Source organism: Calonectris borealis, chromosome 1, assembly GCF_964195595.1.
Source record: "Calonectris borealis chromosome 1, bCalBor7.hap1.2, whole genome shotgun sequence".
NCBI lineage: Eukaryota > Metazoa > Chordata > Aves > Procellariiformes > Procellariidae > Calonectris > Calonectris borealis.
The window spans coordinates 208,182,085-208,200,940 of NC_134312.1; the positions used below are offsets into that span (position 1 = coordinate 208,182,085).

At 44.3% G+C, this 18,856-nt stretch overlaps 1 protein-coding gene across 1 annotated transcript in view; it reads left to right on the forward strand.

Moving 5' to 3' along the window:
* MTMR2 (myotubularin related protein 2) overlaps positions 1 to 18,831 on the forward strand; it is a 62,361-nt gene extending 43,530 nt beyond the window's left edge. Inside the window, exons 6-15 of the mRNA XM_075140107.1 lie at positions 172 to 273; positions 972 to 1,055; positions 9,221 to 9,370; positions 10,190 to 10,378; positions 11,338 to 11,523; positions 12,403 to 12,609; positions 14,197 to 14,289; positions 15,905 to 16,018; positions 17,458 to 17,634; positions 18,670 to 18,831. Coding sequence (XP_074996208.1) covers positions 172 to 273; positions 972 to 1,055; positions 9,221 to 9,370; positions 10,190 to 10,378; positions 11,338 to 11,523; positions 12,403 to 12,609; positions 14,197 to 14,289; positions 15,905 to 16,018; positions 17,458 to 17,634; positions 18,670 to 18,831 — 1,464 coding nt within the window. The remainder of the gene's footprint in view (positions 1 to 171; positions 274 to 971; positions 1,056 to 9,220; positions 9,371 to 10,189; positions 10,379 to 11,337; positions 11,524 to 12,402; positions 12,610 to 14,196; positions 14,290 to 15,904; positions 16,019 to 17,457; positions 17,635 to 18,669) is intronic.
* The last annotated feature ends 25 nt before the right edge of the window (positions 18,832 to 18,856 follow it).

Here is an 18,856-nt window from a genome sequence, read left to right on the forward strand (position 1 = left end):
CATTGAACCAAGCCCAGAGCTACAATACAACAGTGTTCAAAGTGCGATATTAAATCAGTACTAGAAAGAGGATCGTGATGCGACCCTATTTTGAATGCTGGGGTTTGGATTTTCTTTGGATTTTGAAGTGGTTCAGAAATCTGCAATTTGATTTCCTTCTTTTTTTCCTAGGATATTCGAAACTTGCGATTTGCTCATAAGCCTGAAGGGAGAACTAGACGATCCATATTTGAGAACCTAATGAAATATGCTTTCCCAGTTTCAAATAATCTGGTAAGTATTTTCTTTTCAGTTTTTAACCAAAAGACACAGAGTGACAGTAAGCTGTTTTGTTCAGTCCCATCTACTTGGTGCAGTGTTCTCATGGGGTGCATTTTGTTGAAGGAGGAGAAATGCTGGGTTTTAAATCTGTTTTAGAATTAATTCTGTAGGAGTTTAGATTGTATAGAAAACAGGAAGGGTCTTCTACCATGGGGCTGGATTCCTTCATGCATGGAGAATGATTTACTGATACATCCTCATAGCAGAAGGAAAATATTCAAAGCACAGTGTCATCCATCAGAGGTTTACAGATAATGGTGACTGCACTGCCCCAAATCTGCCCTGTTCATCTGCTCTGTCATGTTATGACACTGCAATTGTTGCTTCAAATACTGGTTGAAAGGATCTAGTTCTTAATATGTAAAAGCGTTCTTGCCCAAGTAGTCTTTTCTTTCTCTCTTTAATAATAAACTCCTTTTGTCCATGAAGTACTAGGTAATAGACAAGCAAGATCAGGGGTATAGAGGAAGGTACATTGCTGTAGTAATTACCTGATACAGCGTGCACGTTAATCTTTTTCACAAAGCCCTAAAAGAAAAGTAGTGCAGTGGGAAAAAAGAAGGACCAGTCATGAGTTACTATTTGAGATATCAAACATCCTGGAAATGGGCTCTGAGTGGGCTCTTAATGATACATTTTCTTTCTTTCAGCCACTTTTTGCATTTGAGTACAAAGAGGTTTTCCCAGAAAATGGATGGAAAGTGTATGACCCCACTTGGGAGTACAGAAGACAGGTAGGTACAGTGCCATGTCCTTCCTCATCCTCTCTACTCTTCAGAAGTGAGGCTCTGTGCAGCCATATAATTACCGGTCGCATGGAATGGAGAATGATCCTGCTGACAACTGTCTTGCAGGCTGGGTTAGGACATTGTTCTCCACATTGCAGTGATTGATGACAGCAGTACAGCTTTAGAGGTAGTAGCATCCACTGATGAAGATTACTCAGGCTGCAGAGAGCTGACTTTAGGCTTTGGCAGAAAAAACTATTACTCTGGCTTAGTCATCAGCCACTGCTGGCAGTTAGGAACGGAGGATGCGTTTTGTGGGTACGGACATCCCATTGTTCAGTTCCACACCTCAGCTCTTGCTTGTATCAGTTTTAATTCTTTACAGTTTTCTGTAAGATATCTCAAACAGGAACTTGGACGTGAAAAAAAATTAAATGTAGAATGCCTTCATTTTCCTGGGGAATCGGCGTAGGGATCAACCTAGAGAGTGTTGTGATTAAGCATAGCTTGGAACAGACAGTTATAGTGTGTCCAGAGTAGACTGGTCAAAGGTGTTAGTGATAATGAAGCGGTAGGCTGTCAATTAGGAATACTGCGATAAAAAGTTGAGGGGTCCTGTCTGGGGGAAAAGATGGGAGAATTTTGGTTTTTATAATGAAATCACTCTTGTCATAAAATTCTCAAGTTGAGGAAACAGCACAATTTGGTGACAGTTTTGCCCGGGAGACAGTAAACTTTTGTCTCATCCAGATCTGCCAGGATAAAACCAATTTTCCTTCGTAAAATTAAGAAATTTACAGCCATTTAATTTAAAGATTTATTTGGATCTTTCCCATAAAGCAAACCAAAACAAAACATCTGACCTAGCCTAGTTGTTCATCTGATTCCTGACATCCAAAACGTAAGGAAGGGATTCATTTTCCTAGCTTTAGTCTTCTAAAAGCTGGGCATGCCTTCTAAATTGGTTTTCTAGGCCTGTCATTAACAGATGGGGAGAGAGAGCTTCACTGTTGGGGGTGATTTGTTCCCTCCTAAAATAGCTGCGTAAGATAGATCACTGGCTTCTAGGCTGCTAATTGAAAGTGAGATGTATCTTACCTCCGCTGTCTTCATTGCAAAAAAGTGTATGTTTTGCAATGAGATACCACAATCTAAAATCCTAGTAGAGACAAACTCCGATCGTTTGTAATCAGTGACACACATCGTATCTAAGGTCGACTTTGACTAATAAGACCAGATAATGCAGCGATTATTGCTTTGTTTAGAATTTACCTCCTTCTTGGTAGTTATTTTAAGGAAAGATCTGTTTATAAAGAAAGATCTGCAGCCCAAGCTGTATGGGAAAGATGCTTCTTTACAGGACTGAGAACTTTGGAGTAAAGACTAAAGAATAGCTGTGCTATCAAAATAATCTCCATTGAAAAGCACAGCATTTGCTTAGCCAAGCTTCAGTTAAAACAGATGAAGTACAAAAGACATTTTTACAATACCTGGAAAGAAGGAAGGGTGACCCTTGAGAATTTCAAGGTAAGTTATTCCAATTTCTTAATCCTGGCATGTCTGATTTTAGAATACAAGCTTTTCTATCCATATTAGTTTTTATATTGTGATTAGCTGTACCTTAAATTTGGCAGGAGCTTGGTTACACAGTGAAAGGATACATATATTTACAGGCATGTGATTTGCAGCTCTTCACGGCCTTTCTGTAAAGAAAATGGGGCTCTGGGCTGTGATGTGTTTGTTTCTGGTCACACGAGGTAGCACTGTTGTGTGTAAAGCATGTCACGATTGAGACTTCTGTTATGACCTGCTTTTGTATCATTTTTGAGCGGACAGGAAAAACTTAGCCTGACTGCTTTTATGTCAAGAAACCAAACTGATGTCTGTGTGCTGAAGCCCCCAGTCATTTGCTTACATTGGTAACTGCAAAAATGAATCCAAACCAGGATTTTTTGCAGCCACGACCTATCTGAATTTTATCCATGATGGGCCACAGTCATTCCCATTCCAGATCACGTAATCCATCTGTTCCAGTAGCTTATCTCCAAAAGTGACCAACACCAGCTGCTGAAGAAGAGGCAAACCGTACTGCAGTAGATGTTTGTGTTGTGATCTGGCCAGGAGGAGAATTTCATCCCTTTCGTTAGAGTTGATTTAGGTCCTGCAGCATGAAGCTTTACGTCCCCTCCAAAACTTTTAGGTATTTCAGTCTGTTTATTTAATTCCAGCATTTATAACTATGGATGTTCAATTTATCTGTGTGAATGTCTTAGCCTTTTTTCTTAATCCAACCAGGTTCTGTTAAAGCAATAACAAATACTGCAGTAAATCAGGATTATGTCCTGAAATGGCAGCAGGGATTCGTTAACAGTGAAACAAAACTGGCGTCATCAAATCAGATAATGGGATTACCTGTCTCTGACTGTATGAATTGTGATCAGAAGTAGAAAAGCAGGACATATGCACTATCTGCAGGACCTTTTGGAATTGGTTTAAAAACTATTAGAGAAGAGCTGGCCTAGGGCATAAGCAGCCCAGCAGTATGGCCAGGCGTTAACTTGGCATATCTTAGGCCAGGGACACAGAGAGAGGGGAGCAGAGCAAAATTAGAAGCCAACTACCAGGCATCCAGAAAAGACTTTTAGAGTAGGATCCATGGTAGGATCTATGTCTACGCTGATAGACATGGCAAGTTTGTGTGTGGTATGATTTATTTATTACAATTTTTTTTGAGATTAATATAAGTGTGTTGATATGATAGACATTGTAGCAATTAGGCAAGATACTCAGTAAACCCCTGACTTCTCTGTTAGCATTCTTGGGAAAGATGGAAATATGTAACTTATTAAAAATCTGTGATTGTGTAAAACTATGGGGAGTAGTAAACAACCTGTAGAGAACAAAAGGAACTCAGAGAGGTTTGGGATTTAGTCAGTAAATGGAATCACATGTGGCAAATGAAATTTAAAACTGAAATTGCTCCCTGATTTTTATTACACGCGGGCTGGCAAAGTATAAAACAGAATTGCAAAGTGAATAAGACTCAGTTGAAACCAAAAGGCCTTGAGATGCCTTTGGAGTAACTTAAAGCTTTAATTTCCCTTAACAAGGTGGGGAGCATTTGGAAAATATTACAAGGGGTTGTGAAGCTGGAAATGTGTGATGTTTCCCTACAGAAGTCATGCTTGTCTAATCCTATGCTCTGGTCATATGTACCAGGGAGCCACAGTATAGGGCTGTGCTTGCTGCTTTCAGAGAAAATATAGAAATTAATAATTCAGAAGAGGAGCTGACCTGTTTTGAGGATAAAAGAAGTTCCCAGCATTATTATACAAGCAGAGTGGGAAAGGTAGAGCATGAGAACAGCATCCTGCAGAGGATTGCTGGGTGTAACTTAGGGGAGTAAAATGAGAATTGAACTGTTAAATGTCCTATGGTTTAACTGAGGTCCTGCTTATGCTAGGTATGTCTCTACTGCAGAATGGATCACAGCTCTCTTGTGCTAAGTGGACGCTCTGGGCTCAGTATGCGGCAGAGGGACCAGCTTGGCTGTGGAAGCTGTATCCTGTGTCGGTGTGGGGATGTGCCTGAGCTAATGTGCTCAGCCTCTTGGTTACTCGTGGCTCAAACCAAGTCTGAGGAGGCACTGCTGGTGTGTAACTCGGGACCCGCCCTGCCCTGCCCGCTGCAGCTCAGGGTGTACCTGCATGGCTAAGCTCGGAATCGGTCTACTGGGTCCCGTAGAGAGATGTGACTGTGTGTAATTCCAGCAAGGAATTATTTTTTTCCTGTCAGTGAAAGATCCTCATGTGCTTAACTTTAAACATGTGGTTTGCAAGGTGGTGATTTCAGTGCCATGCTGATGTGTCTTCAACAGTTTTTCCCTGCAAAGAAAGAAACTCCATCTTCTACAACGTGCGTAGGTCAAGTGATAACCGAGCACAGGTCATTAAAGTAAGGCATGAATGACTATCCAGAGGGAAACCAAGTCTGCTTTGTGTGTGCAGATGACACAAAGGCTGTGTCTCTATGGTTAGATGATACAGTCATAAGGAGTGTTGCCAAGCACTGGGGCACCTTCATCACAAGAAGATCCAGGCATAGCTTCATTCCAGGCTGTTACCATCCCTCTTTTGAGTGAGTGTGTTTGAGCATCTTTAGCCATGCATGAAGATGCTCTTCCAGCAAGATGTATGCAGATTGAGAGTATGAAGCAATTATTTACTGGCTAAAAAAGATAGCTGAGATTTAACTAGCTACTAGGCTGAGCATTAGTACTCACCACCTCAGAGAAGGCATCTGAAGAGACTTTCCAGGCCAGGCAGGCACCAGTGAGAGGAGAAGGATCAGCCTCTGCACCTCCCTCCGTTGGGTTGTTGTTGCTATCTTCCACCAGTAATGTCAACACCAGCACAAGGATGACCCAGCTGTTGGCCCTCACCCAATGACTGCCTGGTAAACTCACAGTTTTTCCTTTTGGATTTGTCATGGTTTAACCCCAGCCGGCAACTAAGCCCCACACAGCCGCTCGCTCGCTCCCCCACAGTGGGATGGGGGAGAGAATCGGAAGGGTAAAAGTGAGAAAACTCGTGGGTTGAGATAAAGACAGTTTAATAGGGAAAGCAAAAGCCGCACGTGCAAGCAAAGCAAAACAAGGAATTCATTCCCTACTTCCCATCGGCAGGCAGGTGTTCAGCCATCTCCAGGAAAGCAGGGCTCCATCATGTGTAACGGTTACTTGGGAAGACGAACGCCATCACTCTGAACGTCCCCCCCCTTCCTCCTTCTTCCCCCAGCTTTATGTGCTGAGCATGACGTCATATGGTATGGAATATCCCTTTGGTCAGTTGGGGTCAGCTGTCCTGGCTGTGTCCTCTCCCAACTTCTTGTGCACCCCAGCCTCCTCGCTGGTGGGGTGACGTGAGGAGCAGACTCTATGTAAGCACTGCTCAGCAGTAAAGAAAACCTCCCTGTGTTATCAACACTGTTTCCAGCACAAATCCAAAACACAGCCCCATACAGCTACTATGAAGAAAATTAACTCTATTCCAGCCAAAACCAGCATAGGATTTTATACCATTTCATGATGATGTTTTCCCTCTTGAAACCTTGAGCTACCAGTGATCCCCCTCTCAACGATCCTCTTCCTCTACCTGCAGTTTTACATTTCTTGCCTCTCTATAGATTTTCACACAGCTCTTTCGCATGGCTCTGCAGCGTCCGTGGCAGTCTGAACCGCAGCTGGGCCACATCAGAGCTGGGGCTGATGGGGCAGTCGGGCCTTGAGGAGCAGAGAAGAGGGAGGGCTGCCAGGCCAGCTCGCCTGCTCCCAAACCTGGGCGCAGTTCAGAGGCTGACACAAGCCAAGGATCACCAGTTCAGACAAACTGCCCTGTTTTGAGGATAAGCGAGTTTAACAGTATGGATGTGAGGCGCGGTGAGCCAGCTAGTCTCAGTGAGAACAGTCATGGGCACATTTAATTTATGACTGTAGGTGTGGCCATGTTGCCTTCCTCACTTTGCCCTCTGGCAGCAACTGAACATGTGAGTTCCCTTGAAATCAGGGTCTACTAGCAATGTTAATTTTCCTGGAGAAGACAGACCTTGTGCACCAGTCAGGGCAGCATGCTCTGGTCACTAACGTGGACACCTAGCAGCTTCTGGACCATCACATCTGCTGTTAGCGAGGCATGCCTGGGTTCCTCCTGCAGGTGCACAGGCAGGCGGCTCCCAGCACTGGTCCCGAGCCTGCAGAGGCTTCTTGAGTTACATCTGTAACTGTTTGGTTTGGTTTGGTTTGATAGTAGGCTTTTGGCTGCTTACAACTTTCCAGGAAGCAGTGAAATGCCAATGTGCTTTATATCATGTTTAGCTTTTTCTATTGATTCCAGCTGGAGAAAGTGCAAATCTGAAGGAGCATGAATAAATGCACAAACTACACTGCATCATGGCAAACGTCCTGGGAAGATGCAAATTCAGCTCCTCTTCTAGCCTACTTTGCTTATTTCTGCTTGCTTCGAGTCGTTAGAAAAAGTCACAATCTGAATCCAAAGCCCTCTTGGGTGGCTCCTGTGCCAGGGAAAGCAGACATTCCTTGTGATTCAAAGGAAATTTGAATGCTGACACGCAGCATCTTTTCTTTCTTTGAGGGATTGTCATGGATTTTCCTGGTCTGGGCTATTGCAAAGGAAAGATTTCATTCAAATTTGTCAGGGTGGCAGCTGAAAGACTTAGAGCTTTGGAGGTGTCGGTTCTGGATCAAGCAGCGTGTGCTGAAGCCGTTCTGCCCAGCACTGTGAATAGGGGGTTTTATAGTGCCAGTGACTGCTTGATCTTCCCAGTGAGCACTGGTGGAGTTGCAGCATAGAATGAAAAGGAGCTTTTCTTCCACGTAGCTGCTTGTCAGCTCCCATTTTCTTTGCCAAGAGTGTGCCAACAGCGTAGTTTTAATTTGGGTTTGGGGGAAGTGAAATCTCCAAGCGTTGCTGATGGATCATTGCAGTGCAGTCATGTACTTAGTAGGACAGGACTGAGAACAATTTAGTCATTTGCCATTAGTTCATTTCCAGATAGTAACCAGTTTGATCACAGCTGATGGACAGCTAAGAGCAAGAGTCTTGCTATTCCCTGGTTGACAGCAGAGCTGGTGGACACAGGAGATTCCATCCTTGCTGTGTACAGCAGGTAGACCGCTGAGCATGTTTTACCCATCAGTAAGCTTGGACTGTGTGTACACACTGTTTGATGTCTGTTTCTGCCACTTCTTTGGCTTCAGGCAGTGCCAAAAATAGCTTTCCTTTAGGGTTTTGGGGTTCTCGTGATCCTGGCAGCTCTGCTGATTCCTTGTAGTAACATTTCCTTCCCAGGGAGGGCCCCAGGACCCTTGGTTCACAAGCAGGGTGTGACTGGTATTAGACAGAAGGTCTGTCCTCTCTTATTTCTAACCATGACCTGTTGTGACAGCATGACTCACTGCTCTGACGGGGAGCCGGCTGCAGTCTGTGTGGGTCAACCATAATTACCACAACTCGTCTGACTTGTGTTAGATTTGTCATTTATTTCCTGTAGGAGCCGCAACCATGGTAATCAGTGTCCCACCACCCTCCTTAAAATGAAGTAGTGTTTATTAGAACAGAAGCATGTATTGTTTTAAGAGCTGATGTTCCTCTAAATCAGACTCTCTGCTTAACAGTCTGGCCATGTTCACTGTAGTAGATCTGTCTTCCCCACAGAGATGCTTTGTGTCGGTGCTCACCCCTGCTGCAGCATGTGTCTGTTCAAATCTCTCCTTGCAGGCACACAGTAGCAACCACACCGTTTTGAGCTGTTAACTCCCAGCACCGGCCAAACTAAGTCTGCAGGTTGTCAGGATCTGTCCCCATTGTGCTTCGGGTGTTACCTGGAGGTTATCGTCGGGGAAGCTGTTGAGTTGCTTCCCCATCAGGGCAGGCTGAGCTCGGTGATGTGTGTGTGTAGCTCACGCACACACTCTCCCAGCCCAAGTCAGACTTGTACAACCAGAGAGCTTAGTCTGAGAGGAACATGGGAGTTGCACATCACTGTCCAGATCACATAGAGTCACGCAGCCAGAGACATACAATTATTAGGTTTCTGGTGTTTTTAGGGGATTGCACAGCTGTGCCGCAAACACTGAACAAGGCCCAAAACAGATTGATTTTTTGGGGGGGTGTTTTACTGCCTGTTCTCCCTTCTGTCTTCCCCTCCATCCTGTCTAGTAACTCCACTTTCCATCCCCAGTTTCCACCCACCACGTTTGAGCTGAGCGCTGAGAGAGGAGTGAGGACTGTCGGTCACTCATTCTGTCCTGCTCCTGGCTCTCCTGTAAGCACCATGAGGAGACCAGGAGGTGTGTAAAAGATCCTCACAGGGGGATCACTTGTGTGGACACATCTATAGCCTCCACAGTTCCTTCGCCATAGGTGAGCCTGTCTGCAGTCTTCTAGTTTTCCTATTCTTCAGTAACCTGAACAAAACATCTACCTCTTTGGAAAGAGGCATGAAATGCAAATTACCAAGATAACGCAGTCCCAGGCTCCAGCCCTAACTGTCCTTCATTAACAAAAGTTGCCTTGAATTTCAGGTCTGGGGATTTGACTGTGCTGAGGTCTCAGAGCAACTCATTTGCTAACCTGCTGTTGCTTCCTCTTTAGGGAATTCCCAATGAAAGCTGGAGGTTGACCAAGATTAATGAGCGCTACGAGCTGTGTGATACATACCCTGCCATTCTAGCTGTGCCTGTAAACATTCCTGATGAAGAATTAAAGAGAGTAGCATCTTTCAGATCAAGAGGACGCATACCAGTGAGTGTGACAAAAGAAGCTGCTTTGATGTGGTGTTGTTACATACTTTTGGGCCATAAATAATACCAAAATCAGGCTGAGTGGATTCCAGGGAGCAAATAAATGGTCAATGGATAATAAAAGTGACAGCAACACGTTTGAGGAGTTAGAAAGCGACACTATCTGCTGGAACTAATGTTGTGTAAGAGATGTAGACTAAACCAAAATGAGAAGATAACTTAGCACAACCCAGACCGAATCTCAGTTCAGTTCCTGGGAAATGCAAAGCAGCCCTGTTTGGTTGTTTACAATTGTCTGGCCTACTCTGACTTTCAGGATAGAGGAATACTTAGTGATACTCTTGATGAAAATGCTTATTAAATGACATGAAGACAAAACACATCGTTATGATGATTATTTCAGCGGTAACTGAAAATGTACTGTTTTACTTCTCAAGTCTACAGAAAATTAAATCTCTTCCTAAAGTGCTTAACTTTTAGATGGTATAATGTAGAGTAAGACGTAGCCTAATGACTGCAGAGCGAGAAAGCGTGTTTGTGACTCACACAACAGCGAGAAAACAGTCTGCATCATATTTAAAAGTCAGACTTAAACCTATTCAGTCACCTCTTGTTTGTTCAAACTTTGGGAATGCCACCAGAATGAATGAATAAGGACAGAAGTGTTCTTTCTTTCATTCAATCGTGATTTAATAGAATCCAGCCTGCTGGAACCAGCTAATACATGGCAGGATCCCAGAGCAAGCCATTACAGGTAAAACACTTCACTGGTTTAATGAATCCCATTTTTCCTTCATTTCTTTCTCATTTGTTTCCAAAGGTGTTGTCATGGATTCACCCAGAAAGTCAAGCAACGATCACTCGCTGTAGTCAGCCAATGGTGGGAGTGAGTGGCAAGCGAAGCAAGGAAGATGAAAAGTATCTTCAAGCTATCATGGATTCTAATGCTCAGTCCCATAAAATCTTCATATTTGATGCAAGGCCTAGTGTGAATGCTGTAGCCAATAAGGTCAGGTGCTTTTTCCTCTGTCTAAAGCTGGGAATATAATAATTTAGAGCACATTTCCCACCACCATTTCAAATTATTCCTGAGGATCACTAAAGGTTTTCCACCGTGAAAGGAATCATATGCAATGATCTGATTCTCTAGACAGACTGTTACATCTGCACTGGTATCTGTAAGATATCAGTGTGACTACTAAAGGTCCATTTGGATTAATCTACATCGGGAAATGAGATTGGAAGGAAGAAAAAAAATCAAAGTAGTACTGACGTCAGACTCTAGCACCTTGGATCTTTTGTATCACCATTTTTCACTTCACATCATTGAAAGACTGCTTCCTCTAATAGCACCAGAACTCTGTCCCTGATGGGAGCAGGGGCTACTCAGCACTTCTGAAAATCAGGCATCATGATCTTTAATTTCAAAATATAAGCTGGGGATCTTTAATATCTAGGAAGGTTGCTGTGTTCTTCCTGCTGTTATGTCTCATGCCATCACTCTAAGCCTTGTTTTAATAGTAGAACTGCTTTGTTGCACTAAAGCTGATTTTTTTTCTTTTTTTTTTTTACAAATCTGTCTTTCCCACTACTTAGGAAAGGCAATTAGTGTGTGGGATATACTCCTCTATAATAGTATGGTAAATTTGTAAATGACAGAATAGTGAATCTAATGAGCTAGCAGCTTGAATGGGGATAAATGATAATTACAGAGAAAAAGAAGGCTTGTAATGTGATATTCTTTGGTAAAAATTATAGCATTCATTACTATTGCAGGAAAGAGACACAAAGTGTGTGCGTGTACATGTTTGTTCCCAATTGTAAGATAAATCCAATGTTTTCTGCCTGCTTTAGATAGCACAATCACTGTTGTATTTTATCAGCTGTTATTTGCTCAGGACAAACAACTGGGATAAAATATAAAACATGTTTTTGTTTAATGATTTTTACGTGGATTTTGTTCTTCAGGCTAAAGGAGGGGGCTATGAGAGTGAGGATGCCTATCAGAATGCAGAATTAGTGTTCCTGGACATTCACAATATTCATGTTATGAGAGAGTCGCTGAGAAAACTGAAAGAAATTGTGTATCCCAATATTGAGGAGACTCACTGGCTGTCTAATTTAGAGTCAACTCACTGGCTAGAGCATATCAAGGTATGCATGTCCGTATCCACTGGATGTGGCTGAGTAACCACAAGTCCGTACCAGTCTGTTCACTGGGAAACGTATCCAGAGCTAATTCCACTGCTGGATTTTCAATTAATGAGAAATTTAAAGACTTACAATTTCTTTTCAATTTAAAAACAACTAAAACCACAGTTTCATGGAATGGGAAATTTTAAGGAGATGGGAAGAGGGACAAGAGAGGGGGTTGAAATACTGAAAGATGGTGTTTTGGAAGTGAAGTGTGTTCCTGGGTAATGTGTAAATGTGAAAGCCCTGGTTAGAGCACAGGAGTCCCAGAGTTTCCAAGCTCTTGACTTAGGGATTCTCGACATCCTGGCATTACTGCCTAGTCCAGACCAGCAAACGTTGGGAGTTCATGCCCTGCCAGCCTTTCAGGAATCCAAGCAGAGACAGAATGAGTGGGGCAAAATACTTCAGCTTCTACAGATGTTGGTTTTCAAATTAAGCTCTTTCTCTCCTAAAAATGTCCAGCTTACATTGTCGACCTGCTAATGCAGATAGGGGCAAATCTGCTCCTGGGGCAGTTGCAAGGCGATGGCCATTTTCTGTTCGTGTCCAGACACAGAATGCTCCTGCGTTTAAATCCTGACCTGTCCAAGGGCTGAGCTTAATGCAAGGGCTGTTCTAGAGTTGTGCCTGCACTACAGTTTAGACGTGTTGTCATCTTGCTGGAACAAAAAATGCATTCACCAATTTGCTGTCCTAGTTACGAAGTAGTTGGAGCTGATTTACCATTCTCCTTGAGGCAGACAGAGCCCTTGGTTTGTCCTGTGTTGTCACTAGCCATTTTTCATTTATAGTTTCTGTTCCAAAGAGATTTCGTAACATTTTTTTTTCTTGTCCTAGCTCATTCTTGCTGGAGCCCTTCGGATTGCTGACAAGGTGGAGTCAGGGAAGACGTCTGTGGTTGTACACTGCAGTGATGGCTGGGACCGGACAGCCCAGCTCACCTCTCTCTCTCTGCTCATGTTAGATGGCTACTACCGAACTATCAGGGGCTTTGAAGTGCTAGTGGAGAAGGAGTGGCTGAGCTTCGGCCACAGATTTCAGCTGGTGAGTCACTAGCCCTTGGAAGGCACTGAGCAGAAAGTTATTGTCCACCTTGAAGGATTTCAAAGGAGTTTAGCCTTTCCTGTGAGAAGTCTCCCAGCTGAAATCACAGAAGAAAGGTGAATGCTGCTGCTATTGTTTTCTGCCTATAATTCCAGTCATCTCTTAACCTCCTTGGAGACAGTATTAGTTAGATAGGAGGAACAGGTGGTATTAAATTTCTCAAGTGCCTGACTGATACATTGTGTTCCCATGCTTAGGCTTAAACTAACAGTGTGCTTTGGGTTCAGGACAGGCATTTCTGCTGGGAGTTGGCAGAGACCGTTGGGATATTTTTTGTCTTTCTTTCCAGTTCCATTTTCTGAGACTGCTTGGACACCATCATCTAACAAATGCCTTGGTATTGAAGAGGCTGGGGAATTTGGTTACGGCCTTGACCTCACATTTTCTTCAGGCACATTTTATTTTTGGCGAGGCTTTTAATTGTTTAGGTAAAAGATCAGCACTTTGAGACTGGACCAAGAGTAGCTTATGGTTGTGTCCCTAGAGTCAGCAGAGAGGCAGCTTGTGGACCTGTGGCACAGCAGTTTGTTAAGGTTTGCACTGATGGGAACTGAGAGCGCCTTTCAGTAGTATCCTTTCAGTCTTTGTTCCTACTGTGTTTTGCTTGTAGCTGTTCTCTTGTAGTCATTGAATTTTGACAAGGGCTGGAACAAGGTCTGTTGACAGCACATGCGATGGTGGGTTGCGTAGTCTAATGCTGTGATGAAGAGGGGAAACTGAGGCACTAAGCAGCTGAGGTTCTGCTGTGGCAAACCTGTTATCTTGGTGTTTGAACTATGAATATTTTAGCTTCCCTGTCTATACAAAGAAGATAATGATATTGATTTCCTTTAGTGAGGGGAGAACGGTATTACAGAAGAGGAAGGGATCTCTCTTACTTACAAGTTCTTATTCTGTCTTTGTACAGTACTTAGGGCTCCTGGGTAATTATAACCAGTAACGTACTATACTAGTTATAAGGAATCAGGCCTTGCATGTCTTATCCAAGGCCCACAGCATGGTCAGGGTTGGAGGCCTACTTCTGGGGATACTTTCATCACTGCCTCTCTTGAGGTGGCAGGAGATGGTCTGGGTTAGTGTTTGTACAGCGCTTGGAAGCTGTGAGGTGTTGTGTGACGGTTATCGCCACATGCCGTGCCTGTAGGTAGTGTTTAGATCTAGCACACTGTACTACTGAAGTAGCCAGGACAACAGCTGCAACTGAAGCAAAAAGCATTCTCCTTTTTTTTCCCTTCTGAACTTTAGCTATTAACTGAAATCGGTGCCAGCATAGCATCTGGAGCTTCTACTCAAACAACTCTTGTTTTAATTTAGCATGAAGATATCCCCATAAAGAAGTTTCACTTCAAAGACAAAGGGAGTAGCTGTCCTTTACTCCTTTACCCACAGATATGGACAAAGCAAAATCAGGACTCACTTGAACCTTCTTAAAGCAATTGATAAAGGCTTGGGTGACTGAGAGGAGACTCCAGCAGTTTCCCCATGAAGCCCCGTGTGACTCACGTTCTTTGTCCTGCTCTGTTTCAGAGAGTTGGCCATGGAGATAAGAATCACGCAGACGCGGATCGCTCTCCTGTCTTCCTCCAGTTCATCGACTGTGTCTGGCAAATGACAAGACAGGTAAATTGCTGGGTGGCACACGTGTCCACAAAGCCACTGTACCAAGACATGGCACAGTGTGGCCAAGATGTGGCCACAGGAGTCATTTCCAAGCTAACCTGCACAGGCTCTCCTTCCTGGGCTTCTGCTCTTTTCTTGACTCTGGCAACAAGTTTCTTGGGAGTCTGTTTAGCAAAGAGCCTGAATGCACAAGTGCACAGGAAGGCCACAATGTCAGCTTGCATCACATGAGCTAGTTAGTGGGTGCTACTTACATACGTGCTGCTATAATAAATATGAGCTTGTGAGAAGCAGCTTGCCTCGCCCTGAAATAGAGAACAGCTGCCTCACGTTTATCACTGGCAGGAACAGACGCCCCAGCCATCCTCACTAGCCCACTGTGCCTTCAGAAGCGTAAGTGACTTGAGCTGCTAATGTAAGTCTCTAGCATGGTGGTGCATGCAGATCCCTATTGCCTCTGCTCAAGCTGATCCCGTAACCGAACCTGCAGGGAAGACTTGCATTTGCCCCATTTTAACTTCTTCTGAAGGCAAACTTACTGCTCCTGATTCATACTTGATGTACAGAGCCAGGAGCTGAGGTCCTCGCTTCAGACCAAGCATGGCAGAGGCACAGTTCAGGAGAGATACCCTATGGCTGGGAGGTTTTTCCCCCAGGTGTGTAGGACTGTAGACACTGTCTTTCGTGTCTGCTGTGATCTTTGTGCTGCATTTTAAGCAAATGTCAGCCACGGTCAGGCAGTTCTTTGAAAAAATTAGGCTCGCCATGGACTAAAACAGGTGAAATCAGGAAGGATGACACTATATAGGAAGCTGTGTATCACGTCCAAGCAGAGAAAGAGGGAGGCTTTACCATCATCAGAAGTCACTTCCATCATGCTATCCTTGGATTGCTCCTAGAAGCAGACCTCCTGACCTGCTGGTGAGGTCAGGGTGTTGCAACCAGGGCAGCCTGGGAAGAGAAAGGTGATTTGTGAGGGAGGAAGGCCTCCCACTCTCCTCTCCATCGCTCCAGCCTGTCTTTGCAGTTCACTGCATATATTCTTACTGACCCTTTGTGGACCTTCAGTTCTCCCTGTCTTGGGTCTGATTGTTTCTGCAAACACAGCCCCTACCCATACACCTGTTCCTCCCGCTGACCTGTGTTGCAAGATGCCTCCCTGCTGTTCCCTCTGGGAAGCGCTCTGTTGCGCACGCAGGTTATTTCCACTTGGCCCCAGGAAATTTCCATTTCTTTTTATGCGTTATTTCACGTATGCTTCAGCCTTTTGTTCACAGTCTCGTTGCATGGTCTATCATTAGGGGCAGGCATAGCAGAGCAAGCTTCAACTTGAAGCAGCACTGAGTATGTATAAACACAGCGGTGAAATCCTTCAGACCTCTGGCTTTTGCTCAAAATTCCTCTCTGCATGTAAAGCAGTTTTCCAAGAGAAACTCTTGCTCCTGGAAGGAGCAAATATGATCCTGAATATTCTGCCAGGCAAAGAACAGAGACAAATCCTAATTTAGAAATAAAGAAAAGAGGCCAACTCCTTACCAAGACCACAAAATGGGAGAAAGTTTATTCGCTATTCCTGTTCTAAAATCCCAGAGTAATTTTCTGGTTCTGTCTGAAGTTTCCTACAGCATTTGAGTTCAACGAATACTTCCTGATAACCATCCTGGATCACCTGTACAGCTGTTTGTTTGGGACCTTCCTGTGCAGCAGTGAGCAGCAGAGAGTGAAGGAGGTAAGACAGCGTCTCTCCAAGGTGAAGGCATGGTACTGTGTTGCTTTAGCTGGCCAGATAAGGCTGGAGAAGTTGTTTCAGCACTCAAAGATAGTGGTAGATGCAGGTCTGGGTAATGCCAAGCCCTCTTAACAACTGGGACACGGGGTATTTTCCTCTTTCTGCAAACTGCTATCTGTTGGAAACTTTACATTTCAGAGTAATACCATTTCCCTCTGCACAGTCCCCAGTAGCTTTCAGCTACTCACTGGTGGCTGAATAGCTCCTGTTGTCTCCCAAGTAGTTGGAAATGCAATTTTTCTTTGAACTCCAGTTTAATATAACCTTCTTTGTGGAAACTGGTACCTTTTTGTGCTCCCTTTTCCTTGCAGTGGTCTCGTTAGGTTGATTTTAACTACCAAGCGTGTATTGTCATTCTGCACGCACAGGTTACAGCAAGTAACTGGTCTCAATGTGTGTTCTTGCTGTGCTTGCATTTTCCCGGGAGAGGACAGAGCTGCTAGTATTTGGAGGACATGCCTCTAGGTCCTGCCACCAGCCAGCTCTGCCTGGCAGTCTGGTCAAGGTTTGTTTGCCAAGGGAGGAGCATATAGACGCGTACATTCAGACCGTTCAAACACTACCCTATTCAGACCCACTCTGGAATCAGAAGGAAAAGCAGTGACGTTCATTCTGTCTCACCTACCTAAAGATGAAGCATTTTGTCACCAAAAGGTTGCAGCCTAACATCACAGACGTACGCTGAGGACAGTGCTGTGTGGACCTGATGTGATTATATTTGACAGCACATCAGTTAAAAAAGAAAAATAATAATAATAATAAATTACGGTAATACAGAAGTCATAGCATTGTACTGTGGTGAAATCAGCTTCTCTAGAGTCCACAGTGATTGAATAATTGTAATTGCTAGAGAAGAAAACCTGCATGCTGTTTGCCTGTGGGTTTGGGGTTTTTTTTTAAGGCCTCAGCTTAGCGAAGTACTTAATCTAGAAACCACTTCAACACTGGTTTCACTGGGACTATTCACGGGCCTAATTATTCTACTAGATCAGGGCCTAAGTCAAATGTTTTCTTTTTTTTTTTTTTTTTTGCAATTAAGTACTCCAGCGAGTCCTCCAGGAGCACTTTAAAGAGGTGAAGTTTAACTAAAGCAGTGAGAGTTCATGTGCCAGTGTCCCCTTGCTGTGCCGATGGCGATTCCTGGTCTGTGTTGGCAGCTGGGTGGGTAAGAGGGGATGTTTCCGTGCCAGGGTGCGTCTGTGCCTGCCAGCATCCATGTGCTTTGATTACAATAACCACATCAAAAGAACGGGGTTTTTTTTTTTTAAGCTACAAAAAGGCAACCAGCTCTGTATTAATGACAGGCATGTGTATATGCTGTTATATAGACTTTGTAGATAAATGGGAAATAAAGCCTCCTCCACCCCCTTCCTTTACAGAGCCTTCCAAAAAAGACCGTGTCGCTTTGGTCTTACATCAACAGCCAACTGGAAGACTTCACTAACCCCTTGTACGTGAGCTACTCCAACCACGTCCTGTATCCCGTGGCCAGCATGCGCCACCTCGAGCTGTGGGTCGGCTACTACATCCGCTGGAACCCCAGGATGAAACCGCAGGTATGTCTCTTCCAAGGATCCGGCTTTTATTTCCCTCCCCGCTAGTACTAATACTGCCATTTTGGAGCTCAAGACCTTTGAAGCACAAGAAGTAATGTACAAACTTAAGCTGCCACTGCTTAAATCTAAAAACAAAAGTCTAAAATTCAAATGCAAGCAAATGAAAGAGTAGCATCTACGGCTGGCTGGTGTGGGTGCTCAGCTGGAGGTCACCGCCTCGTGAAATCTGCAGAAGCTGAAGATACTCAGCAATCTGGAAAAATTCTCACTTAGAATATGGGGAAATTCATCTGAAGCCTCTCGTTTTTACAAAAGAGCCTAAAAACCTAAGACTTCTTTGGATGTGGGATCCTAGATCTGAGCTCTGGGGCTGTGTTTAGATTACCAGCAACAGGAACCTGCTGCTTGCTTTGGCTGCCCGAGGCAGAGGGGTCTGACTGCAGCCCCTGTTACGCTCTTGACTGCTGACAGCAGGGAAACTGGCGAGCCCAGGGCAGGCACCGGAGACGAGCAGCCTGAACGTGGCCCTAAATGCTGAAATCACTTTTTAATAGTAAGGGACACATTGCTGGATTGCCTCAATGTCCAACTGCGGTTAACAGAGCTTTGCAAATCTGGGGCATCAAATACAGGAACATGACAAATGCTTTCCAGTACTGTTTAACAGTCAGAACTATGTAAAGATATTTAGATAAATCTGTGTTGGTTTTTTTTCCCCAAAGCCCTGAAATTATGTCCAGGCTGAGATGCCAAGGCCAGTGCTCCCAGAAATGTCAGAGATTAGAGTTTTATAATTGTCATCTTTCAAAATACACACTAAGTTTTGTTTAGCCACCGTTGCACTACGCGTGTTAGATAAAATGAGTATCCCAAAGCCAGAGCAACTACCCACCCCTGGGCTGCAGACAACGATACAACCCACGTACCACCCCTCCTTCCCTCATAGCTGTGTCCCAGGTCAGCGGCAACGTTTTGTGGTTCAGGCTTCCACTTCCATGCCTACCTCCTAGCACTCAGCTACACGTTTTCTTGCAGGAACCTGTCCACAATCGCTACAAGGAGCTTCTTGCCAAGCGGGCTGAGCTGCAGAAGAAAGTGGAGGAACTGCAGAGAGAAATCACCAACCGTTCCACCTCATCCTCGGAGAGAGCTGGCTCTCCCGCACAGTGCGTCGCTCCTGTACAGACAGTTGTATAATGTGGACTTCTTTTGCCAAGTACCT